This window comes from Dermacentor andersoni, chromosome 7, assembly GCF_023375885.2.
Source record: "Dermacentor andersoni chromosome 7, qqDerAnde1_hic_scaffold, whole genome shotgun sequence".
Lineage (NCBI taxonomy): Eukaryota > Metazoa > Arthropoda > Arachnida > Ixodida > Ixodidae > Dermacentor > Dermacentor andersoni.
The window spans coordinates 77,241,398-77,265,726 of NC_092820.1; the positions used below are offsets into that span (position 1 = coordinate 77,241,398).

At 44.5% G+C, this 24,329-nt stretch overlaps 1 protein-coding gene across 1 annotated transcript; it reads right to left on the reverse strand.

Moving 5' to 3' along the window:
* Positions 1–1,561: 1,561 nt before the first annotated feature.
* Positions 1,562–24,110, reverse strand: LOC129385847 (protein Skeletor, isoforms B/C-like). The gene is made up of 10 exons (XM_072289483.1): positions 24,071–24,110; positions 22,863–22,997; positions 21,822–21,894; positions 20,275–20,377; positions 18,613–18,781; positions 16,814–16,889; positions 7,919–8,136; positions 4,535–4,624; positions 2,546–2,598; positions 1,562–1,703 (listed from the first exon to the last, which is right to left on the reverse strand). Exons 1-9 carry the CDS (start codon positions 24,108–24,110, stop codon positions 2,570–2,572), a joined length of 933 nt encoding a protein of 310 aa, XP_072145584.1. The 3' UTR covers positions 1,562–1,703; positions 2,546–2,569.
* Between the last annotated feature and the right edge of the window lie 219 nt (positions 24,111–24,329).

The window sequence follows — 24,329 nt, forward strand, 5'->3', positions numbered from 1 at the left end:
TTGTGATTTGCTCGTTACGCACATTTGTTTGGCTCATTTTCTGCACCTCAGTGGCGTGCGCATTTGGTGGTGATGATGATGATGATGATGATGATGATGATGATGATGATGATGATGACGACGACGACGACGACCTCGATGTGTTTGGCGCATACCCAATCACAAGGTTGGCCAAGAATCGGGCAAACGTTACATATGTGTTCAGGTAATAAACTTATAAATCTAATTTTGGTGCATTAATTGAAGAGACGAAAGTTCAAAACGATTCAGTAGGCAGTCACTCAATTAAAAAAGTATATATAATATAAATAAAGCAATAAAGGAGGAATGAAATGAAAAATACGGTCAACAATGAAATCGGTTTGCTTTAATAATGAATTTTTCTGAGACGATGCATACATTCCTGCGTTCATTTTTCGCAGACATTTGCTTTTTTCATTCAATCTGCTGCCACTCACAGCTAAAGGCAGCTCGGCAGCGCGAAGAAAGCAGCCGTTTAGGATTGCTTAAAAAGAACACAAAGCCAGTACACGATGGTGATCTTGACGCTGCCTCAAAAGTAGCGAACTTATCGAGGCTTGCAAGCATATTTAGCGCCATTGAACAAGGACAGAAGGGAGACGACACCACAATGCCCTTCCTAGATATTCTTTCAATCTCATTTTACCAACACGCCCAACAAAGCTTGCCTGTACAACACCTCATTGAGCGTATTTCTTATTGCATAATATGCCTTCTATTTCATGATTTTGTGAAAAGAAGTCTTCCATGTCCCGTGCAAACCAACATGGTTCAGGACTAATCCTTCAGTAACTACAGAAACGCGCCGTTCGTAAACATCGGTATGTGTTGAAATGTTTTACCGCAAGGGGGAAGGGGGTGGGTGCGTGGGGGATTAGTAAAGTTACTATGAACTGTTCTGATCTTGCACATCGCCTTCGAAGTTAAACTATGGATAATATTAATCGGAATTTTATGTTAGCTGCGCAAATGCTGTTCCCACAGGGTGCTCTTGCACCTGGGTGGTCTGGCAGTTTGTGATTACCTAGCTGCGGAAGATTCGTAACAAACACTACGAGAAGGTTACAAGCGTGAACACGGTCGAGAAAAGCCCTGATAATCAACAAATGTGGTCCCACACACATTTAGTAATGTTGCTAATTTAGTAAACAATGAACATTACGCAAACGTAATCACATCGCAGACAAATCAATGCTTTTTTTTTTTTAAGTTGCTCTACAAACGGTGCGTTGACATTGTGGGCTTAAAGTTAACAATTGAACAGTTTATTAAATTTTGAATATTATTGCTCTCTATCATTAGGGGCACGAAAAGACTTCTCCGGGAGCGTACTAACAACGTACATTCTGTGTCAACTGCCCGTAACCTTACGTGTCCTCAAAGGCATGTTCTGTTGTTAGCTGGGACAACGTAGTAAGTTGCGTCAATTCTGAGCCTCTATTTGGCGCAGGTTTGTTTGTAATTAGCTTTCGGTCATGATCAATTAAAGCGCTGGCTGCAGATGGTGCACAGCACAAGCGAAGACATTTGACAGAAGATAGTTCTTTATTTTGTAGCAACAGATCATTGTATACTTTGCGCTGTGTAGGCCACACATATGGCGCCGAAAAGACAGGCCCAGCACTTGGCTGCCGAACATGAAGAGCTGCGAGCACAGGACACACGGCGGAAAGCCTGCGAAGCTGCAGGAAACGTTGAAACACGAATGTTATATATCCTGATCGGGAATAAGAGCTGGCATAGAGGAATACTATCTTCGTTAGTTGATTGCGTGTATCAAAGCGAATACAACCGCCTCCTCCTTTCTCCTTGCTGTTTCATTAGGTAATGATAATGTCATGCTGGACATTACACTATTAATAAATGTTCTGTGGCATTCCTTTGAACCTACTCCAAATGAATAAATAAACCAATCACTGCGTGGAAGAAAGAGGCCCTAACTGTCCCATAATTTAGGTTGCGCTTCATCACTTGGGGATGGAAATGGTATAACTTGCACCGAGCTATCCACATTCGTATCGCCACGTTTAATTCTTTCTGATTTCAAATAAACGCTTGGCATCACCTTGAGTTGTATTTAAAGAGCACTGTACAATACTTGCGGTCACTGGGGATTAACTAGCTCATCTGCGACTTTTGTTTGGTACCCTGAAGATGCCATAGGCAAGCGCAACAAAAGAATGCAGACTGTGGAGTTTTCATCGAACTATACTTCCGCACAAAGGCAAAATGCTAAAATTTGATGCTTTCAGAAACAATTGAGATGCCGATCGGCACACAGATACGCGGGTAACATGCCTCGGCTTCCTGTTTCCCTTCAATATGGCGCAATCTTATCTCATTAATCAAAATTTGAGATGAAGGGTATTGCTAACAGGTTTGCTTTGTCTACATCCACGAAATTCGTATCGGTGTTGAATTGGGCAACATTTAGGACGTTGGTGATACGGAAACTCATGCATAATTTCTTTGTGTCATGCAATGCTACGTAGGAAGGCTTTCTTTTACAACATGCTTTACCCACCTTCAAAATAGGAAGGAGCCGGTTTCAGCATGTCTTGATGCGATTATCGCTTTCTGGAAAAAAAAATACAGCGTTGTAAGGGGATAGCAGCTGCACTGACTTCATGACTATATTTGTCTGCAATTAAGTTAGCAATAAGCTCCTAAATATATAGGCCAGTATTTACTTTGTTTCAAATTTACTTGCTAACAAGCTCCTGGCTTCTCTATGGTAGTCTTTGATCCATGGATCTAACTTACAGGGCGTCTATGAAACCATCTTATATTCCTCGTTAACATCAATCTCTATTAAGCGAGAGTCTTTGTTCCTGCGCTGGTCAGTTCAGCATTGTGACGTGCATTGTCTATCATTTCGGTCAGTAGCGGGTATACCTTGCTCTAACGCATGTAAACACGTAAACTGTAACTTGTAAAACATTTTACACTAATATTGCTTACATCTTTGACAAATTACTTTGGCGGATGCCTGCAAGGCGAAGGAAAGTTCGAGAAAGAAGAAATTTAACATCTAACCATTTTGTAGCACGAAGCTAGGTACGGGTTTCTGTTCAAGTTGAAGAAAGCTTTATCCTTATTCGGGACTCGAAAAAGGGACCATTAACCTTCGCGAGACGGTTGGTTCACAATTTGAGGCAACCAGGAGGCTAGCAGATCGCAGAGTGATCTGCTAGCCACCTGGTTGGCATCTTTGTAACCGTACTACCCAGACGCATGAGTTTGATGCCGTTGCATAGAGAAACGAAACCATCACTCGATCACGCATGTATCGCGTGCACTGATGTCGCCGTTATTGCGTCACACATGCCGAAATTGGAACTTAATGGAGCCTCGCTCGGGGTGTTCACAGAGGCTTAGCTCCGCAGTACATTTGTTGATCCGAGATGGAGTGGTCGAAATTCAGAGGGCTGATGCTGCCACAGTAGATTTAAAAAATCGTGGCGCTCATCAGGAGTTGTAAAGTCTACAATTCCGTGATGTGTTGCAGAAATTTGCTGGTTGCTTGGCGGCTTTGACGGCTGATAGAATGCCCCCAGGTTCCACACTGTAGCATCTAGAAATGTCCTGAAAGAGAGTCGCACAGGGATGGCGTATCTTCGCCCACCCCTCTCTGACCACAGCAAAGGTTGTTCCCTCTCCGTAGAAACCGCAAGAGCAGGAAGCCCAACCCTATGTGAGCGAGGCTAGCTCGAGAGGTGCAGCCCACTTTCGAATGTCACCAATGCGGCGGTCGCGACAGCCATAGAGTTAGGCAGTAAGGCCGAACTATCGGTGTCCACCCGGAGAATGCAGGGTACACACCCAATGCGGTACCAGAGCCAGACGAAACTACATGTGCGCCCAAGTACCACGGGCGCTGGGAATTGGGTGCAGCGCAGTTGAAATCCATCTTCATCAACAATGATCTTTGTATTGATGGCTGATTTGCCTATCGCTTTTTCTAGTGTTTATAGATATCCTCCGTTGAGTACTAATGTTTAGCTATAACTTAAAGGTACGCGTCTGCCAAAGGAGGTGAAATTTTTAAAATACTTGTTACATATGGTGAATGGTTGTGTTCTGTTCTATTACTATTTGCGCTACTCTATGTATTTCCCACAATGTACACATGTTTGCGCAATAATTATGTCGGATTGTAATGTATTAGCCAACATATGAGTTTAGTTGTGCAATGGGTTTAGGCCATTTCAAACTAAAGGTTCGTTTCGCCTTTCTTAGCCCTCTCCATCTGCTATGCAAAGGGAAATAACATCCCTCTTATTGGTTGCGTCATTATTGTGTCCAAGTATCCATTACACTCTCAGCAGCGCGCTCAAGGCGTGTACAAAATTTCGGCTGCGTTTCCCTTAAAACCTGCCCAATTTTTTTTACTTCCTGCATGGTACATATTGATATGAAGCAACTTTCCATTTTTTAGAAGAAATTCACTTCTACGAGCGCATTGTTCGCACTAATTGAGCCAAGAAAGAAAAAAGAAAACAAGGGAACTCACCAAGGCATCGCCGAATGGCGAAAGCTGCCGCCAATGTGACCGAAATCAGAGTAGACACCCACAGTGCTGAGAATGGAGCGAAGGTCGCACCTGCACCAGTGAATACATTCAAAGATTTTGCCTGGCTTTCAATACAAATACACAAACATCCTGCCACATATACGCACGTAGAAAGAAATGAAAGAGGCTGCGACGTTTGCCTGTGATAATGAGTACAAGGGTGAGCAGCAAACAGCATGATTTATATTTCAGTGCATTTTTCTTGCGAAGCATTAATGGTGTGCCACTCCCATTATGTTTCTCCTTATACCGGTGTCATACGAACCTCTCAAAGACGGTCAAATGGATAGTCTTTCAAATAAACAGCAAATAAACTATTGTTACACGAGGAGCTTCGACGGTCTTACCCCCGTATTCTCCAACGTTCGAAGCTCTTCCACCAGTTAAGTTGAGTAGATCATCGCAAGGCGACAAAAAAAAAAAGCTATGCTTCTGAAGACTTGCCTATAAGCGCATATGAGAAGTCATGACCATTTGAGTCGATTGGTGTGCATGCCATCCACTTCCTAGAGTAGAGGTTGAGGGTGGAGACGATAAGTGTTCCTGAATATGAGGGCTTGAGTCAGTGGTGTGCGCAGTGGAAACGTTCGTGTATCTTGGAGCCGACGCATTTGCTCGTACGCGCAGAAAAACGGAGAAGTAACTAGTTAGTCTATTTTCTTGCAACACCAGAAAAGCACCTCGAAGAAAAAAGATACTGCATTTAGAACTTCGACGATGCCAGATCGCCCAAGAATATCCCACAAAAATCCGCACAAATTGAGGGCGCGCGACAACAGCTTGAGGATAGTACAATATTTCAGCATGACATTTAGAAGCCTACATGCAGCAACAGAAATGCGCTTTGGATATATTTACCTCAATTTTCTGGGCTAGTATATTTCGGCGACGCAGAGTTATTGCTTCTGACGCTTTTGCTGCAGGCGCAATGTGTCTCTCTTTGTCGTAAAGAGCGGGACGCCACAGGCCGCGCGCAAATGAAAGTGCGAGACGTGTGCGAAGCGATGGTGGGAAACCATTCATCTCGCGGCATCGCACCTACTGCGATATCTTTTTCCGGGTAGATGAATTCACTGCCAGAAGTTTCCTGTCAGTGGTACGTCGCGAAGCTGTCCCCGTCTGCCATACCCTGATCGTATTGTTATAGACGCCTGGAAAAACGATCCGAAGTGCTGGCCGAACGTATTCGGACAAATATATGTTTACCTCGTAACCGACGAGCAATGACATCTTGCAGCTGGCTTAAGGCGTACGGCCGGGTCATGGAGGAATGCGTGCGGAAATTTCGCTGACCTCACTGCGAATTGATGGTGCCGGCTATCCACATTTTCGATCGTGATCAAGCTCTCCAACATTTGATTGGATTAGGATCGAGCGAAATCGCGATCAGAAATCCCGCTGCAGCAGCATTTTATCCAGATCTTGTTCATTCGCAGTCGAAAATGCCAGTGTGGCATCAGTCAATGTAGCGGGAGATTTAAAGGCTTGTTCGGTACAGTAACAAACCACTGCTGGAGTATTTCACACTAAATCAACGTGGTATACGAAGCAGAGAGCTCCCTACATGTCATGTGCTTTTTTTTAACGCGTAAACGCGAACAAGATAACATCTGCCTTGGCAGCTGCATCCCTTGTTCGTCTAAGTCATCATCATCCAGCTTGACACTGACAAGGCAGCAGCTGCGTTGTTCGAGTTTCGTTTAGAAAAGCTCAAGCGACTTCCGGCGCTTCTATCGGCGTCTGATAGCTGATATTTGTCGCTGCGAATTGCCAGCACCCACATTTATAGCCGCGTCGCGTCACTTAGGAAATGAGAGAAACCAATCCCAATGCCCTGTTTTGTGCGATTCATGGATATAACCACACACAAACAGAACACCGCTCCTTCCAATGCCGTGAAGATGGTCGAACAGCGAAGCTGTGTTCTTCATTCCGACGCTGCCGATGTGTTTCGGCGTCTCGGGCACGCACTTCTTGATCGGCCTCCCGGCACTGTCACTTACCCCGTACTCAGAAATGCATCCTAATTTGAAGCCCATGCCTGGCTTGCTTTAAACGACGCCTGTCGTCAACGCACCTAAAGAAACGCAATGAGCGTATTCGGCGCGTTCGCACCAGGCGTCATTTATGTCAAATCGAGCATGAGCTTCAAGGTGCATTTCTCAATACGGAGGTTAAACTCGGCGTCTCTGGCGCGCGTATCGGGGTCGGCCCTACGAGGACGAGCCTGCTCACGAGCCAAGTCTCGCTGACGCTCGCTGTAGGCAGCTTCTTCCTCCGGTGTGCGCACTACTCGTGGCGTTGCCATAGTTGTAGCCGGGATTGAATGTGCGGAACACCACTAATCCAACGCTCCGTATATTGAGCGCAAATCTGGCCACTGGAGATGCGGGCGCTGGCATCGTTTTGACGATTCGTCGGATTCGTTTGACGATTCACGTGGCTGCCTGCGCCTCTTGCTCGCACAAGTAGTGCCTGCAGCCACGCGCTCCTGGTATCACGTTTCAATCGCTCGGCACAGTTCCTTTGCCGCAGACTGCCAGCATACATGTTTCTTTCGCAGCAGGGTGGAATCAGTTGTCGATAAATTCTATGCAAAACTAGCTCGTTCGCCGAAAAATACACCGCGTGACAACCGTAAACATTTGCGTATAAGATAGCATTCTCACACGCGGGAAAGGGGTGCCAAACTATAAACGTCCGACGCCAGTTTAAACCTTTTGAAAACAACAAGTACGAATGTATTATTTAGCGGCACGTTGACACTCACTTGATTTCGTTCACGTAATTTATTTCCTTACAGTGCATATGAACATTCTTTGATTTCTATAGACTGGACTAGCTTTGCATATTCTCTTGTATTTCATGCTTGTTTGATTTGCACTCTACATCTGAAAGCTTTTATGTATTAGCACTCCTGTCAGATATTGTTTAAGAAGTAGAGTTACTTATGATTGCAGTACCTTTTCATGATTTAAATTTTTTATATTTGAATTTTTATCTTTGTTCGGGAAAACTTGCTGCAAACTTATCTCTATGTATCTGAAGCGTTATGATTTTTGTATAACAGATAATACCTTTGCCAGCTATTGTCATACGTTGAAGTCCTGTACCTTTCTTGGTGTATTTAAAGTACATTCAAGCCTTGTTACAACTAAACAGGATATTATAAAATGACGGGTGTAAAAGAAGTTAGTGAAATTCCCTTTGAAATACCCGTGGAGATTATCAGTAGAGTACACGCAATAATGGATATAACGAAGTAATGGATATAATGAAGTAGGTGTGACTCCCCGTTCGACTCCGTTGTAATGAGTTTGTTACCTGCATTGTCCGTTGACTCCATCGAAGGCATGGGTACGACAGTCTTGGGATCGTGCAGTGGCAGCTTCTCTGCCACCGCCTGGTTGATAGCGATTTCAGCGTAGCTCTGCTTGGCGTCGACGCAGTACACCGAAAACCACTTGAACTCGTTCCAGTGCCGACCAAGGGGCAGTCTGGCCGTGACGTCCTTCTTGTCGTACCTTCCCAGCTTGCTCGTCCTGAGAATGCACAATGCCGGTGGGTGAACGGCGTTGTGTATTGCGCGCGAACTTTTGCTCCGGTTGTTGCTAAGTTCTTCGGGGATTGCGAAACACCTATTATGTGCCACCGGAATTTGCTCAGAAATCAGAGGCCGAGCGATGGGCTCAACGGATGCAATGTGTTTTCTTGCAGTTTCACATAGAATCCCCCAATTTCTTTTGTTTTATTGTACCAAAGACACCAAGGTGAAATTCTGCATGAAGGTTGCGCGTGAGTAAACGGTAGTCGTACGTTGCATATTGAGGCGTTCTTCGATGTTAGACTTGATTTATAGGGGAACAAAACGACGCTGGCAGCAACGTTGTTCCAGTTTTGGGCATAACGTAAGAAACATTATGTTGTGGTATGTCGCAGTGTGGGCTCACAATGATAAACGACATTCCTATGACTGATGCTTGTTATGCGACGTGAAGTTCGAATGAAACTGTTGTTAGGTGCAAAGAACAAAAGAACATGTCAAAAAAGGACGTGTTACCTAAAGGTGACATGAAAGAAGGCAAAGTTGATGTAAATGGGCTCTGTATATAGATGTCCTGCAATCGGGGCATTCAGGATGATGCAACGTTGCATAATTAAATTATATTTCCTGCAATATTTACATTATTTTGTTTGCTGCATTGACAGACCTTACATTTTTTTTTTGACCTTCTATTTCAATTATTCATGTAGAACTTTTTTCATTCGCTTTTTTTCGCGCACATACGCCAGCGTTGTTTTCTTCGCGTTAACATTGGTTGGAATACTTGCTTTTTTTGACCGAGACATTTTGCCCAATACTTTTTCTTTCTTGCCAATGATGGAGATAATATAGTCTGCGATGTAAAGTGGTGAATTTTCTATTATACTGGCGCTAATTGCGCAAGTACCGCTAATGTTAACGTTCTCTGTCACTAATCCAAGCTAGTAATTCTCGTTGTGATACTTTTGTGACCCGCTATTACGCTGTGGAGGCGCGAAAGGGTCATTTTCTGTCCATGAGGCCAAATAGACACCGAGATTTTACGTACGGCTAACCCGTCTGAAGTCGCTAAAAACATTTTGTCTTAAAAAGGCAGAGTTGGACTGATGTGCCACGTAAGGCGACTGTGGGAATGTGAACCCGTAATTTGAGTATGCAATCACTGATGTGTTCAGAATATATGAATTAGGAAGGAACAGCGCCAACTAAGACGATCACGAGAGGGAGAACGACACAGGACAAGCGCGCTTGTCCAGGATGGCGCTTGTCCTGTGTCATTCTCCCTCTCCTGATCGTCTTAGTTGGCGCTGTTCCTTTCTAGTTCAAATATGCACCATCTATCCCAAATGAATGTTTTCCTGAACCATGTTCAGAATAGTTTTTATGTTTGGACATATTGAAAGAAGGTTAGCGAGTAAGTTATATAAAGCATTGTTAAACACTGAAAGAAGGATGTCTTTAGAAAGTGTCACTTTCAAAGCCGCAGAGTGATTCTGCAATATGCAAAGGATGGCTTTAAAAACACAGCAACAAAGCTTTTCAGGGTACTTTATTTACTTTGCTTACAGCGTGCGCCTTTGCATATTCTGCACGATTTTTGTAGTTCAGCTTAGTCGTATCAAGAAACAAACATTGTCATTGAGCTGCAGAGAAACTACACGCTGTGCTTTCATAATTTGGCTCCATTTCAAAGGTGCACTAAAGGCAAATACTAAGTCGACGTGGACTGTTTAAATACAATTCCAGAAACCTTTAAAGGCTTGTTTAGTGCGAAGAAGAGACTTAATTTACGAGAAAATTGTATCTGAAGGGTCCGAATACCTTTTTCGAAATTCAAATCTCCAGCCATCCAACCGGGGTAGTGGTTACGTTACATACGTCATTACCGCCCTTTGCTGCCGTCGGCGAGTAAAACGGCGCCCTACAGACGCCGGCACCGAGCCAAGACAGAGCTGGGGATTCGCCGCTGCAGCTGCTTTTTGGTCAAGTGGCGTTGACCGTTTGGGCATCCGGCGACATCACATTGAATTCTCTGCTACTTGCACTTCGTGCGAATTTCGCAAGCCAGCAAAATCAGTGCAGCACTACGCGATCGGGAAAGTACTGAAACGCGAAAGCGTGGGCGGCGCCTAGTCGAGGGAAACGAAACCTTTTGACCACGCGCGTCGTTGTCAACGGTAATTTCAATGCGTTCTTTTTTCTGAGCATGAAATGGAACTGGAAAAGTAGAATTTTATTCCTTCTTATATTACAATACGAGGACGTTTTTTGCAACGACTAGTTGAGTACTAGTGACAGAATTTACGTGAGGAGTGCTTTCGTCATCGGGCAAGTGCTTGAATATCCCGGGAGAGTCTCTAATCATGTCCTGTATTTACCTCGATTTTTCGATTAGTAAAGCTCTGTTCGCTATAATATTGACGCCTTTGAGATTCTCGAGCACTAATCTATCACTTTAGCTTGACTTTGTATTTGCCTTTGTGTCCCTTTCATATGCGCCTGACAGCTTTACTGAAGAAATTTCAACGTTTGGCGGTATGTTAGACATGGTACGTTCTTTCATATGGTAAAGGAACCGCATTTTTTTTCTCGTAATGGCCGCAGCTGATACTTGTTCCTGTGCTTTGAGTCCATAATTCAATTCATTTGATGAAAAAGGTGCGGCGACTGATTGCATAATAAACCGTCATTTTTTAACTTTCTAAATGTGATCAATGCAATGAGACTGACAGACAATCGTACAGATACGTTGACATTGAGACTATAGAAAGTGCAGCACATTGGAAATAAGTAACTCTAACGCATTTATTAAAAGTCCAACATAATTTGTGACGAAATGAGAAATGGTAGGGATTTTATATGGCTATGTTGCTTTTCAAGTGGCCGAAAGATCAACACGACCTATTCTGCAGTAGTTCAAGTAAACGTCTTTAGGCCAAACAGCGCGCGCTCGGCCGTTTCAATAAAGTCACACCGTCGGGCATGGCACCGACGCGCCCTGTGTCGTGAGTCGCCTCGCCGAGAGGCAAAACGCGCACGGCACGCCCTCCGAAAAGGCAATATGTGAGACGATATCGAGATTTTGAGTGCGTCACGTCCGTAGAAGAAAGGGCAAGCGCAGTTCTTGCCCCAACACGACAGATGATGCGACGGGCGCATTGTGGTCATTTCCTTCTCGTGCGACCGTCACTTTATCGCGCTGCCCGCGCGGTTCATCTCAAATACTTCTTCGCCCCTGGGCCGCCCTATATCTTGGGCATGAAAGGTGCGTGACAGGTGCTCGGCTTTTCGTTCAAAATGTCATGTAACTGTCGAGTTCCGGCGCATTATGCCATATAAGTGCGGCACACATTTTGCAAGTGTTGCTCGTTCATCATAGTAGATAATAACACAGTGGCATTCCTGGAACAACTGGCCGAGAGCGCTGACGCGGCTCGTACGCCTCGTCCAGGTCGCGGTGCAGAGGAGCCACAGATACAGCGAAATTAAAGGCTCATGAACAGCTTACGCAGGACAGCTGCTGCCGCTTTTGGTAAAAGGTTCTCAGAGGCTGTATAAATATTCTTGTTCCTTACGGAGTGCCTTGTGCCGCTCACCATAGAGACTACCGAAAAGCAGTCCTTTCGATTCGTTTCGAGCGTCTGCTGTGAAGCTCCATGCAAGTCAGCACCGTGCGAGCGAGCGAGCTGCTCTCGCCATCTCTCGGCTGCGCCAGGAATCGCCGCTCATCGAAGCCGCGATTACCTGAGCCCACGTCGAGAGAGCCAGCGGGGCAGTGGCGTAGCCAGAAATTTCGTTCGGGGGGGGGGGCTCACATTGCAGCTCGGTCTCCTCCTTAAGAGCAAGCTTTAGCTCGCATGCTCGTATCTAAATACATGTAGAAGGAGAATTCGTTTTTCTCGGCAACCAATGCACCAAATTTGACACGGTTTGTTGCATTTAAAAAGCAACTTAAATTCTAGTGACTGTTGGTTTCGAATTTTTCATTTAGGTTCGCAATTCTTTATTAAAAATTGACCAAAATCGCAAATTTTCAGAAACCTAAGCTATCAAGTTTAAAGCTATGTAACTCAGCAATGAAAAAAGCCATCGCAATTCTGTGAATTGCACCTAATAGTACATCTACACCGGACAAAATTTCTATGTTACACGTGAATCTCCAAAAATTTAGCATTATGGAAATACGGCTTTCGCAGAATCCTTGTACACAACGTAACCAATTCACGTAAGATATGAATTGACACACCAAATTTGTCCGCTTTGACTGTTACAATATATGCTGTTTACTGAACAGCGACATGTGGGCTTGTTGCACAGCTATTAGTTTGTAAACATAGTGCTTTTATTTTATTTTTTTACTTTCGAGTTTTTCAAAATATTTAAACAATGTTCAGGCCCTAAATCGAAATTCCGCTTCCAACAGACACTAGAATTTAACTTTCTCTCTCAAATGCAACAAATTTCATTAAAAGCGACCCGGGGGTTATCACAAAAAAGCGTTTTAGCGTTTTACATGTATTTGAATAGGCCGCGTCGGAGTTGGGCGCGAGCTAAAGCTTCCTCTTGAACAATTTGTCTGGGGATCAAATACATGACTAATAACTGCATTGTCATTACTAAAGATGCTGCAAACGAATTCTTGAACGCTACGCACTATCAAAACAAGTAAAATATGTACATTTTTATAAAAGAATATGCTTGTTTGTGCCAACAATTGTGTCCAAAATAACCGACATCAATGCTTCCGTGTTTTTTCTCTATTTAATAAGTAAATAAAATAACACGCGAACTTTAGAACTATATCAGTTAGAAACCAGCAAGGCAATGCATGCCGCTGATATGAAAAATGTAAAGGCCAAGAAATTAGCAAGCTGAGGACGAATATTCTAACGAAACTTTGTCATTCAAGAAGCTTGGTTGGATTCTTATACATATGCATCAGCCAGTGAAAAATCTCAATGACGCTGTCATTTGTTCCAATGTATTGCGCAGAAGCAGCTGTCACCGGTCGTGTATCGTGGGTAATTGCACCGAAATTATAGCCGCAACAGAGAGCACGTATAAAAAGCAGGAGTTCTGCAAAATAAACGAGGGCGAGTCAAATGAAAGTCAGCCAATGTGAATATATGACAAACGGGGTACTTTCTTTGAATGTAATCTCCATGATCATTTAGACATTTGTCCCGTTGTCTAACGAGTCGCGTGATTCCCGTCTCTTTAAATTCCTTGGGGTGCTGCTTCAAAAAGTCTGCAACTGGCTCTTTCACGTCATCGTCCGACACGAATCTGTTTCGCTTGAGCTGTTTTTTTCAAATGCTCCAAAAAGTGGAAGTCGCAAGGTGACAGGTCTGGGTTGTATGGCGGATGTTGCAGCGTTTCCCACTTGAACATTGCCAGTTTTATATTAACCACATCAGCGACGTGGGGACGGCATTGTCGTGGAACAAGATGACCCCATTCGTCAATTTTCCACGTAATTCGTTCTTGATTTTGACACGCAGCCAATCTGGCGTTTTACAATAGCGAAATAAATTGATAGTCTCTCAAGATTTAGCAAATTCTATCAGTTATGGCCCCTGACGATCACAAAATAAAAGTGAACAACACCTTTCCGGCGGAAATGATGGCCTTTCCTTTCTTGGGGGTGGTGAATTCGAATGTTTCCACTGTAAGCTTTGCTGTCGTGTTTCAGTCTCGTAGAAGTGGCACCATGGTTCGTCCCCGATCACAATTGGAGACAAGAAGTCGTCACCCTTATTGTGATACCGGATCAGATGAGTCAAGGCAGCGCTGAACTTCTCCATTTTCTGGCGGTAGTTCAAAATCTTGGGCAACCATTGCACACACAAGAGCGGATAACCGAGATTTTCATGAATTATGGCGTGAACCGAACCGTGACTGATGTTCACACGCTCTGCCAGTTCATCGATGCTTATCCTCCGTTCTTGTCTCATCAGCTCATCAACCTTTGCAATTTTGTTAGGGGTGATTGCACGATGGCTTTGGCCCGGCCTTGGATTGTGCTTGCAACTTTCACGTCCTTCTTTTAACCGTTTGCGCGAACGCTTCACAGTGGCCAATGAAATGCAATGTTCAACGTACACGGCAGCCATACGGCGACTAATTTCTTTTTGGGAAATACCTTCAGCTGTCAAAAACCTCAGGGCACCACGCTGCTCAACTTCTAGAGCGTCCATTATGTCCATGTCCGTTATGTCCAACCATGTTCAACCCAGTGGATGACAGCATTAAACAACCTTAATACTCACACCTGCGTGTCACTTTTGTAATAGAGAGATGCCTCTGTGTGACGTGGATGCCTCGCAGATAATGGACCGAACAATTATTGCGAGGGGTGGGTTGGCTCGCTTTCATTTTACTCGCCTTCGTACATTAGAAATGCGAAGATACAGTTTGATAAAAGGCAAAAAATTGTCGCTGGAAACAAAGTTCACTGCAGGTATACACATAACCCCGCAACAAGATATATAAATATACGTATAAGTCTCCAATAAATCTACGTATCTAAAAAAAAGTCACTGTATACAATGCGTCAAACAAGGCAAATGAACATGTTGCGCAATTAGAGATTCACAGAATCCTAGATCCCACCCCCATTCCATCCACTCCCCCCGATGTGTCGCGGGCGACGGAAGTAGGCGCGCTTGCTCCCCGTTTTTCTGTTTTGCGCACGTAAGACTGAGCCACCATAGTCGTCTCACCCATTCCACCCCCCCCCCCCCCCATCCCCTTCCCTACGCTTTCATTCCCACATTCAGCATGCGGCGCGCGGTCACGATGTTATCGCCATTGGACTTTATACGAAACATGAGGGCGACGGCAACGGCAGTAATGCGCCTGGAGTGTCCATATAATTGCTATAGCAATACTATATAATAAAACTATCCGGCAACTGAAGCGTCCCGTGGCCCATTACTGTCCGCAAAAGAAGTAGGAAAATCGAACTTTCACGATACGACAATTCGCTGCGCCACAGCAGTCTTTTTTCTTTTATTTTGTGGGGCTGGCGCACCGAAATGAAAAAGCGCAAGGTATGTTGGCCACAATCGAATGTCTACTTATCGAAAGAATATCGAAAGAAACGTGAGACGCTTGGTCCACCGAGAACCATAGGCATACTGCTCGGTATCCTACACTGGCGAGACAAGACTTTCCGGAGAGGTTACGCTCAAGCGAACGCGGTGCAATCCGTCGAGTCCCCACAGTGATGACAGCGAGCGACGATAGTTTCTTTTTCTCGTCTGCTAGCCAGAAAGTGCCCAAAACACTGCCAGGCGAAAGTCCACTCGGCCAGAGAAAAGCGAACGCGCACCGAACTGCGCCGCGCGGTGGTGGGAGCAAAACGAGAAACACGCATGCGCTCTGGCGGCCTCTGGCAGCCCGCGGGTAGGGTAGCGAGGACAAAAAAATTGAAGAGGCTCAATGGGTCCTCGCGAATAAAAGTCGAAGTAGAAAAAATAAATAAGAACGTAGTTACCTTGGCTGACTTTAGTGTCTTTGACGCGGATGCTTTAGCGTAGGCGAAAAAAAAATATTTTTTATGTGTCATGACGGCACAAATTAACCACCACAACGCTTCATCTCATCCGACCTCGCTGCTGGCTTTGTCAACTTGTCTGATAGGGTGTTGATGTGGCTTGTCTCGTTGTATGGTCCGATGCAAGACCATAGAATAAAGAACCAGCAAGACTTTAGAAAAGTCAATGCACCTTTGGCGTCCAATATTTACAGTAACATAAAACCCACAAAGTTCGGCAATTGAAAATCTAAAGCACAACTTTGGAAATGTCAATGCACCTTTCACATCAAAAGTTTATGAGAACTTTATACCCACAAATTTCGGAATTGACATCCATGCGCTGCGTAGATTCCGCGGCCTCTGCAAGATGCCGTGGCGAGCCCGTTCGCCATCAAAACGCCCTTGAAACTTTGTGCTCGGATGGGGCTGCTTGGCGTTATGTGACTCCCGGTGCATGGGCGCTGCCGTGAAATCCAGCCCAAGTTCGCAAGGTTCGCGCTGAAATGTCTTTTCGAGCGTTAAAAAGACACTCTAGAGAAAATTCAGAATGATTTCCGGCACCGGGGGTTGCTTGGGTGGGCGGTGCATGGACAGCACGAAAAAATTTCGGGGGGGGGGGGCTGAAGCCCCATAAGCCCCCCCCCCCCCCCCCCTGGCTACGCCCCTGCAGCGGGGTATGCGAAAGTACAGCCGAAATACAGCCGAAATTGCAGGTCGGCCATGATGCATGAAAAGTGACACGTAGCCGTGTGGTCTAATGTCACCACGGCGAGAATGACACTTTGCGTTTCGTCCTGTGTGGCATGCCAACAGCGGCGGATATCTAGCCGGACAGCTTTTCGCGTGCTTTCGTTTTATTCTGCTAGTGGTGTCATAGATTTGTTATTATTTGCCGCTGCACGATGTTGCAGTGCGTTCAGTGAAATCACGAAAGAAAATCTAAACAAACTACCTTCCCGTATGCCCAATCATCTGAGTATGCACAATGTGACCACCTGAAACCTTGATCTACCACTCGTGCGACGTACGGAAAGAAACGGCAGCACCACGGCATTCAAGTGTCACTCATCGTGCAAATGATAGGCGAATAAATGTGGACGGATATATTTAGGCCGTAAATTAAACATCTACTTACTTCCCATTGTCGTTGATTAGGCGAGTCAGTTGATCTGGTTGGGTGCTGGCAGTAAGGCCCGCCACGAAAAAGGCAGCTGCAGGCAATTAAAAAAAAAAGTTGGCTTTGTCGTTTTATTCAATGTTCCGCGTACTAGAACACCTACTTGAAGAAACAGGTGCTGCACTGTAATCGAATAAGAGCTTCCTCAAAACATTGAATATGCCTAGAGTAACGTGTCAAAACGGTGGTAAGACAGGGGGCCCAGGTGTCACGAGTATGCGTAAACAGCTGCGGGAATATGCAAGAGCAAGTGGCTTTGCCGCATTTCAGAGTTAATATATTGTTCATAATTATACACGCTCCTTAAGTGTCTCTAGGAAGAAATAGGTTTTGTCACGTCTTTTATAAGTCAATGGAACAGAACTCAAAAATCGTTGTCTACAAAAATACAGCGAATATGTTATGACTAAAACTCACGCCCTCGTTTATTTCGCTTACTTCATTGGCCACCGTCACCATAGTGAACTGTTGTACCCTTCCAACCAACCTATTATACTGACTAGCCACATTCCACCAGCCATTAAGATCAATGATACAAGACCGTAATGACCTGAACGTTATCGTCTTCAAATGGTACACTCTTTTCTCCACATAACAATTTCTTACTTTCCAAGTTCCGTACCATCTAAAGCTCCCAAAGAGTTGGTTTTGTTATAAATTGTGGGATCCCTTGCATTGTGTTAATAAATATGCTTTTTTATGTGCCGTCATTTAAACGCAAGTTTTATAATTTCATTTGTAACCAATAACAAGATTTATGCAAATGTTAATTTCTGACATCAACTGGAGCTTTTATGTTTTGTGCTTCTGAATTAATTCGTGCGTTTAGTAGTATTATCGTAACATAATTTGTGTAATATGTCAACTGCTGGCATTTTTACTCGAATATGTTTCTTATTATATTTTATTTACCGTTTAGCAGTCTTGCTATTCAGTGTACCATATATGATAAAAAAAATCCCGCTGCACGGTTTCCTATGGGACCTTTCTCTGAAATATGATTATGCCCACATATGTATATGTGCTAAAATTAAATAAATGTTCAACTTGTTTGTCACCTTCAAAATATTAGCGCCCACTTTTGTTCCAATTTCTTATTGGTAACTAAAGAATGAATCGCCGAATCAATAAATATTCATGCTGTCACTGACGAAATAGGTGACTGATTGATTGCTTCTGCTGCTCAGAGCCAGCACAGCACTACCAGACCGACTGCAATGGTGGGCCTATAATTCATTTTAGCTCCCACGATTTTTTCTTACTTGCGCCCAGCTCTAAATAGAATATCGTTCTAGTATTGCGTCTGCAATATGTCACTCACTTAGCAATTCTGCTCGAGATGCTTGTGTACAGTGTCAAGCGTTTTTGACAATATTTTCAATAAGTTTAATTGATGATCACGCACTTCTGGCTGGTTTTCATTAGCGTAATTTTGCCCAGCGTAAGACACCCGCTTTCGCTCGGCTGTGCAGCTTAAGCTGCGCCGCATGTTTTTTCACACATGAACTGTTGAAGCAGGTGATAATCAAGTTGAGCAAAGTCCAAGGAATGAAACTTCGCGCGAGAGGTTAAAGCAGCACTGGCGACGGCATCTCCGACGTGAAAACAACTATTGGTCAACAGAAAAAAAAAATTGACGACGAATTTACTTCTATTGTGCCATCGCTCCTTGCAAGGAATGCGGGAAAGATCTCTTAGCTCTCCGCTCTTGCATTTCTATTGCCAAAACTATGTACACTAAAGTTAGGCCAGCTTACATCCTGGACAGGCAGCGCTGTACTCAAACCCCTTGAGTAGAATAGTGGCGCTATCCTTGAGAATGACTTCGGCAGCCATTGTGTTGTGCTGCTTGGCGGTCAGCGTGCCGAGGCTCTGCTCCTTGGGCAGCTCATAGTCGACCGGAATCTGGACGTTGCCGAAGTCAGCCTTCGATGCAAGTTTGACGCGTTGGTCAGTGAAAAAAAATGAACAAAAAATATAATATTGTATGCTTGAGAGCAATTCATAAACCAAATATAAATCGCAGTGAACACTAGTATGTCAATAGAACGTATAATAGTTTCCAACAGGTACGGACGCGAGCACAAGTAAGTAGAAACGGACAGAACAACGCTGAACCAAGCGCCAACTGGCCCAGCAAACTACTCTACTAAAATGTCAATAGAAATTCACCGAGGGACACTTATCAAATGATCATTCACATTCACCTACCAATCTCCAGCGGCAGCATCGATTATCACTGATAAGCGACTGCGCAGAGTAATTGAAAAAAGTGAGGAAAGGGCGGGGACAGATGAATAATTATTTAGCTTATGCTATTGTATTGTGTGCAAGATAAAGCGCTTACAACCAGGTGAAAAGTCGGACTTTCGCCCTAAAGAAGAACCATCGGTTGCGATAGAAAATGATTAGACAGGTATACGATGTAAGGATATTAGTTTTATCGGCTGTATAAACTTGTAAACATTCGCATACTAACTAAATTGACGAGCATAGTTTCACGCGAAAACACGCAAACATGAACACATCTCACTCAGTGACCGCGGACACCCGGTGTCAAAACGCTGGTGGGACGAAGCACGAAAGCAGTGAATTGACCTTCGTGCTGCCTCTCCTTTAAAAGCTAGCTGAGTGGCGAGAACACCGCGCGCACGAAGCTATCAGCACTCGGCGAACTGTGTCCCCATCGCACATCGCTTTCATTGTAGGGCCTGCACGGTGGCGCTAGGTCGCACCATACGCAGCCGCCACCGAAATAGAATCTCTCCTGGTGCCTTGCAAGCGATGGAAGACGGCGCGCTTCCTTCTCGACTTTCTCCCTTGCGCGCGAGAGATCGAACCACCATCGTGCACTCACCCTCGCACATTTTCACTCGCACCTACAGCATACGGCGCGCGGCCGCGATGTTATCGCAGTTGGACTTTATGGGGAACACATCATGGGTGACGCCGACGGCAGGAATGCACTTGTAATGTCCATATTAACCATTGACAACGGTACAGTGGACGCCGTTAACTATATCATTAAGGCTATTGTCTACGGAATAATGAATGTTTCAACCGGCCGTAGAATATTAGGTGATGATTTTTGGCGCGATCAATCAACGTCGGGCTTTTTAAATACAGTTGGCGCATGATCTGCTGCGAAAGGTCAAGCAAAATCAGCCAAGAAGCATACATCTTTACTAACGTTGCGCAAAACGTTTGATATGGCTTATAATCGACAGCAGCAGATGGCGATAATCACTCTAATGAAAACGTAAAAGACGGTCTTAAGAGAGGAAAGTGTCCTGTCGAAGCTGTATAACACAGTTTTGGTCGAACATTCACTAAACTATGAGCGGCACTTTTCTTTCAAAAGCTCTGAGGGAATATTCATCTAGCATGACCATGAACGGATGCCGAGAAGCACCACATACCCCGAACAGTTCGCAGTAGATGCCCAAAGACTTGTATTCGGTAACCTTCCTTGGCAACCTCAGGAAAACCGTGGCATTCTTGTAGGGCTTCAATACCTTGGTGCTGCGAAATGAAAAAAAAGACAATAGCTTGCATTCTTGTGTTACGCACCGATATAGCGCGCAGAGAATCTCTAGCGCAATCCGCCGCGAAGGGGTATAACGTTCGCAGTCTTTTTTTGTCACCAGCCATGTACAGATCAAGAATGCATGTACGTGCCACGACTTCGGGAGTGATCGTTATTCGACCTTTCACCCCTAGGAGAACGTATACTTTGTGTGGATGTTTGGCTCAAGGCTGAATACATGTAATTTTGTAAAAAGACTTACGCTCTCAGTATGCTTTCACATTTCCTCGATTTGAAAAGATTAGCATCGCTCAGTGCGACCTATCTCAGCCTCTTCATTAGTAAAGTATAGGGGTTTCAGGAAAGGAAATTAAAGTAATTAGCCAAAAAGAACAAAAGCTGGATACATCTACAGAAAGCCATCTTGTATTAGCAGCGCGCATGCCATTGAACTTGAAACAATAAAACAAAGATACAAAATAAACGGCGTTGTCAATAAGCCGCTTTAAACATTGAAATTAAAAGAGTGCATCGAAGCGCTTCTGTTTTTTTAATGTACTAGTACACTGGCTGATACGAAAAGCTCACTGTCTAGCAAATATTTTCGTACTAACAATAATAAATGGAAACATCTTGATTGGTGCTGTCAGTAGGGCAGCACGGCAGCATGGATTTGTGCATGGATTTGGCAAAGCTTTGTTTTGGCTTCGAGTGACGTAGCGAATTGTTCGCTTTCTTGATGATCGTTCTCCATTTCAAATAATTGCGTTGTTAACACATATTTTACAGGGAGAGGTGGGGTAGTTGATGTTCGATATTGGAATGCATCATGTGACCGCGTAAACAACAAAGGACAAAGAAGGAAACACACAGGGCACTGCTATTGCAGCCCAGATGCCCGCACACAGCGCTTATTAAGAGGCTCAGTGTACGGCAGAAACCACTTAAAACGGTGTTTGTAAGTGGCCAGGGATGGGGACTACTGGCAGTTTGTCGCACAAGCATCAGCTGTATTGCTGCCACCTGGTTTTTCTTCTTTCTTTTATTCTTACTGGGCGGAGTTTCTACGGAACATGTCTAGCTCTAGGAAAGTTAATTGTGGTGAGTTAAGTGTGCAAATGGTCCACATTTTATAAGCATAGCCCACCTTTGGACAGAGTGTAGACACCTTGCAAAGTTATGGGGCTGCTGACAGCTAATACTAAATATTAGGCACAGCATCGATACACGCAGGGGTGTTGGCGTGGCCAGCGGCAGCTTCGTAGAACCACGCTTGCCCTGTCTGCTTTTCTCGATAACTATTCACTTCTGTCCTGGAAGCAAAGTCGATAGAAGTGTTGAATCTTGACAACACATTGTCATTTCGTACTGTCGTTATTGCGCTCGTAAGTTGTGACTCCGTGTTGATGTCCGGATGCACGAGCTACGCGCTTTACACACCTCATTTCTTCGTCAAGCAGCTGGTCGCCATGATTGTCCAGTCCAACGTTGGAACCCGCCCAAAAATGGGCCGCTGCAAGCGTAAATAAAGCGGACGTGTTCAGATGAATAGTGCAAGCCATTCAGTATTTCGACTGGTTTTAATCCTCGCGGACCGTTACAAGCTGGGTAGAAGATATACACTTCAGCGGTGGTGCAGCAGATTCCTGCTGGTTCCCCCGAGAAAATAGTGATAGTTCTAATTTCAAACTGAAGCCAAGATTGTTACGTTGCCAAACCACCGACCCTGAGGCATGCACAAGTGTGTTCAGGTGGGATCGGCGGGACTATAAAAAAATGCTAAGAACTCTTGGAGATTGTATGCCCCGCCAGCTATACTCGAGTATCGCAAGCTGCCCAAGGAAATAATAAAATCAATACTAGACTAGTGTACTAAAATTTTGTGAAATAAACAAATTAAATCATTAGGCGGCAGTTATTACACAGTCTTCAGACGCATATTTGGCCGATGGACGCAAGCAATAAAACTGCTACTTCAAATACTGCGGGCAGAATATCAGCCGGAGATTCAACATATTAATTTGAGAAATACACTGCTGAATATATTCGCGTGCCCGGCTAACTTATTCCATCACGCGCAAGGAAGACTTCAATGAAAATCATTGAAGGCCATTCAGTTTTTCAAACGATTTTAGCTATGGGTATAAAAAACATTGAGTGACTATCTGCTATCACTCACGCATGCTGCAACCGCTTACCAGTTTCAATGTCTCAAAAGCAGCATATCCTAAAAAGCAATTACTGCACGTTAACTGCTAAAACTTGTAAATCATAATATTTTATAGAGCGACTTATCTTACACATCTTACAGAAGGGCCGCCTTTAAAATTATTATAGCTCTGATGACGCCGTCGTATTAACTGCCACTGGTAATTTTAGATACCCTGCCCAACATAAAAATATTTTGACTAGTAAAAGCAAACGGAAAACAATGGGCCGATGTCTCGATGCAAGAACATGAAAGCAATGAAGTAGACCTACCAGGACCCCCGCCATCGTAGTTGAGATCCGTGATGACGATGCTCTTAGCGGTTGCGGCGTACACAGTGCCCCTGAAGTTGTGATAGTAGGTTGTGATCGAGCCGATGAGCTTGCCGTGGTACACAGCCAAGGTATCTGCGAGGAAAAGGCAGTGAAACCGCGTTTTATGACCGATTGTGGTATCGATGGTATCGACCGAGTACTGCAGTAGTATGGTCACAGCGAATTCGCAACTAGAGTTGCTTATAACTCTCATATCGAACTCGCTACAGCCTTGCACATTGGCCATTTTCGGTGCAAGCGCTGCAGGTTGGGTTATGTGGCCTTCAAGGATTGCTCCATCTCCAGGCATGTAATGATTGCCATCTTCCCGGTTCACCTATTGCGAAAAACTTCAGTGCGAGAAGCGTCTGAAGATCGGCCGTGTGAGAGTCTTTGTGTAGAAACGTAATGGTGTTTACGGCTCTCTGCGAAGCGCCGAACGCTCCAAGGGCCGCGCAACCACATTCAAGTACGTTACCTGCCGTTGTTCTCATGACACTAATTTCTCAACTCTAATAAGAAATACGTTCTAAGTAAAAATGTGTTCGCAATTCTTGAAGAAATCATAACGGCGTATTGAACGCTAAAAAGAGCCGTAACTTCTACCAGGCCGACGACGTTGCCCTAAAGGAAACAACGGTTTCCACGAAGTGCACCTTTCCTTGCACCATGTTTATTACGCATCCCGTATGACGCCCAGGAGGGCACATGTCGGAGACAAGAGCTAGAATGCTTGATTGTTCGTAAGATTTGTCTGCAGTTTCGTACGGTCCAACCACATTGCTGCGGGAGCGCATCTCCCTTTCTGTGATCGACACATCGAATCACAATGTGTGCATGTTTTCTGTTCAATATTCATGTTACTGGTGTTCTTTTCACAAATAAAACCACTCTCTGCTCAAGCTACCATGCGTATGCTGCGTACACGAGCTCAGTGCAGGCCTGTCATCATCGTGTAGAAGAACGCACCGCAAGGAAGAAACTTTTCAGAAGCAAGAAACAGACTTGCTATTACTAGTCTCATGAATTCTCAGATACAGAATCCGCTTGCTTCTTATAAGAGGTGCAGCTGGTCCGTATACCTAGATGGCCCCCTAAGGTTTTAGGGGGCCATCTTGCGGCACATTCATGAAACAGAGAGGACATAGAGCTATTATTACAGTTACCTACAAGGTTCTGCTCCATCACGGTCCCTGAAGCGCCCATCGTGACATAATCGCACGCACTCAGTCCTTGAAATAAAGATGAAAAAAAAAATTGTCGCAGTGTCGCCCGAAAGGCGAAGCACAGATTGCGATAGCAAATTTGCAGACAGCTATACCAACTCAGGATATTAGATTTATTGGGCGTATATACATGGAAATATTCGCTCCCTAACTGAATTAACAAGCATGGCGTCAGCGCGCACAAGCAAACAAGAACACA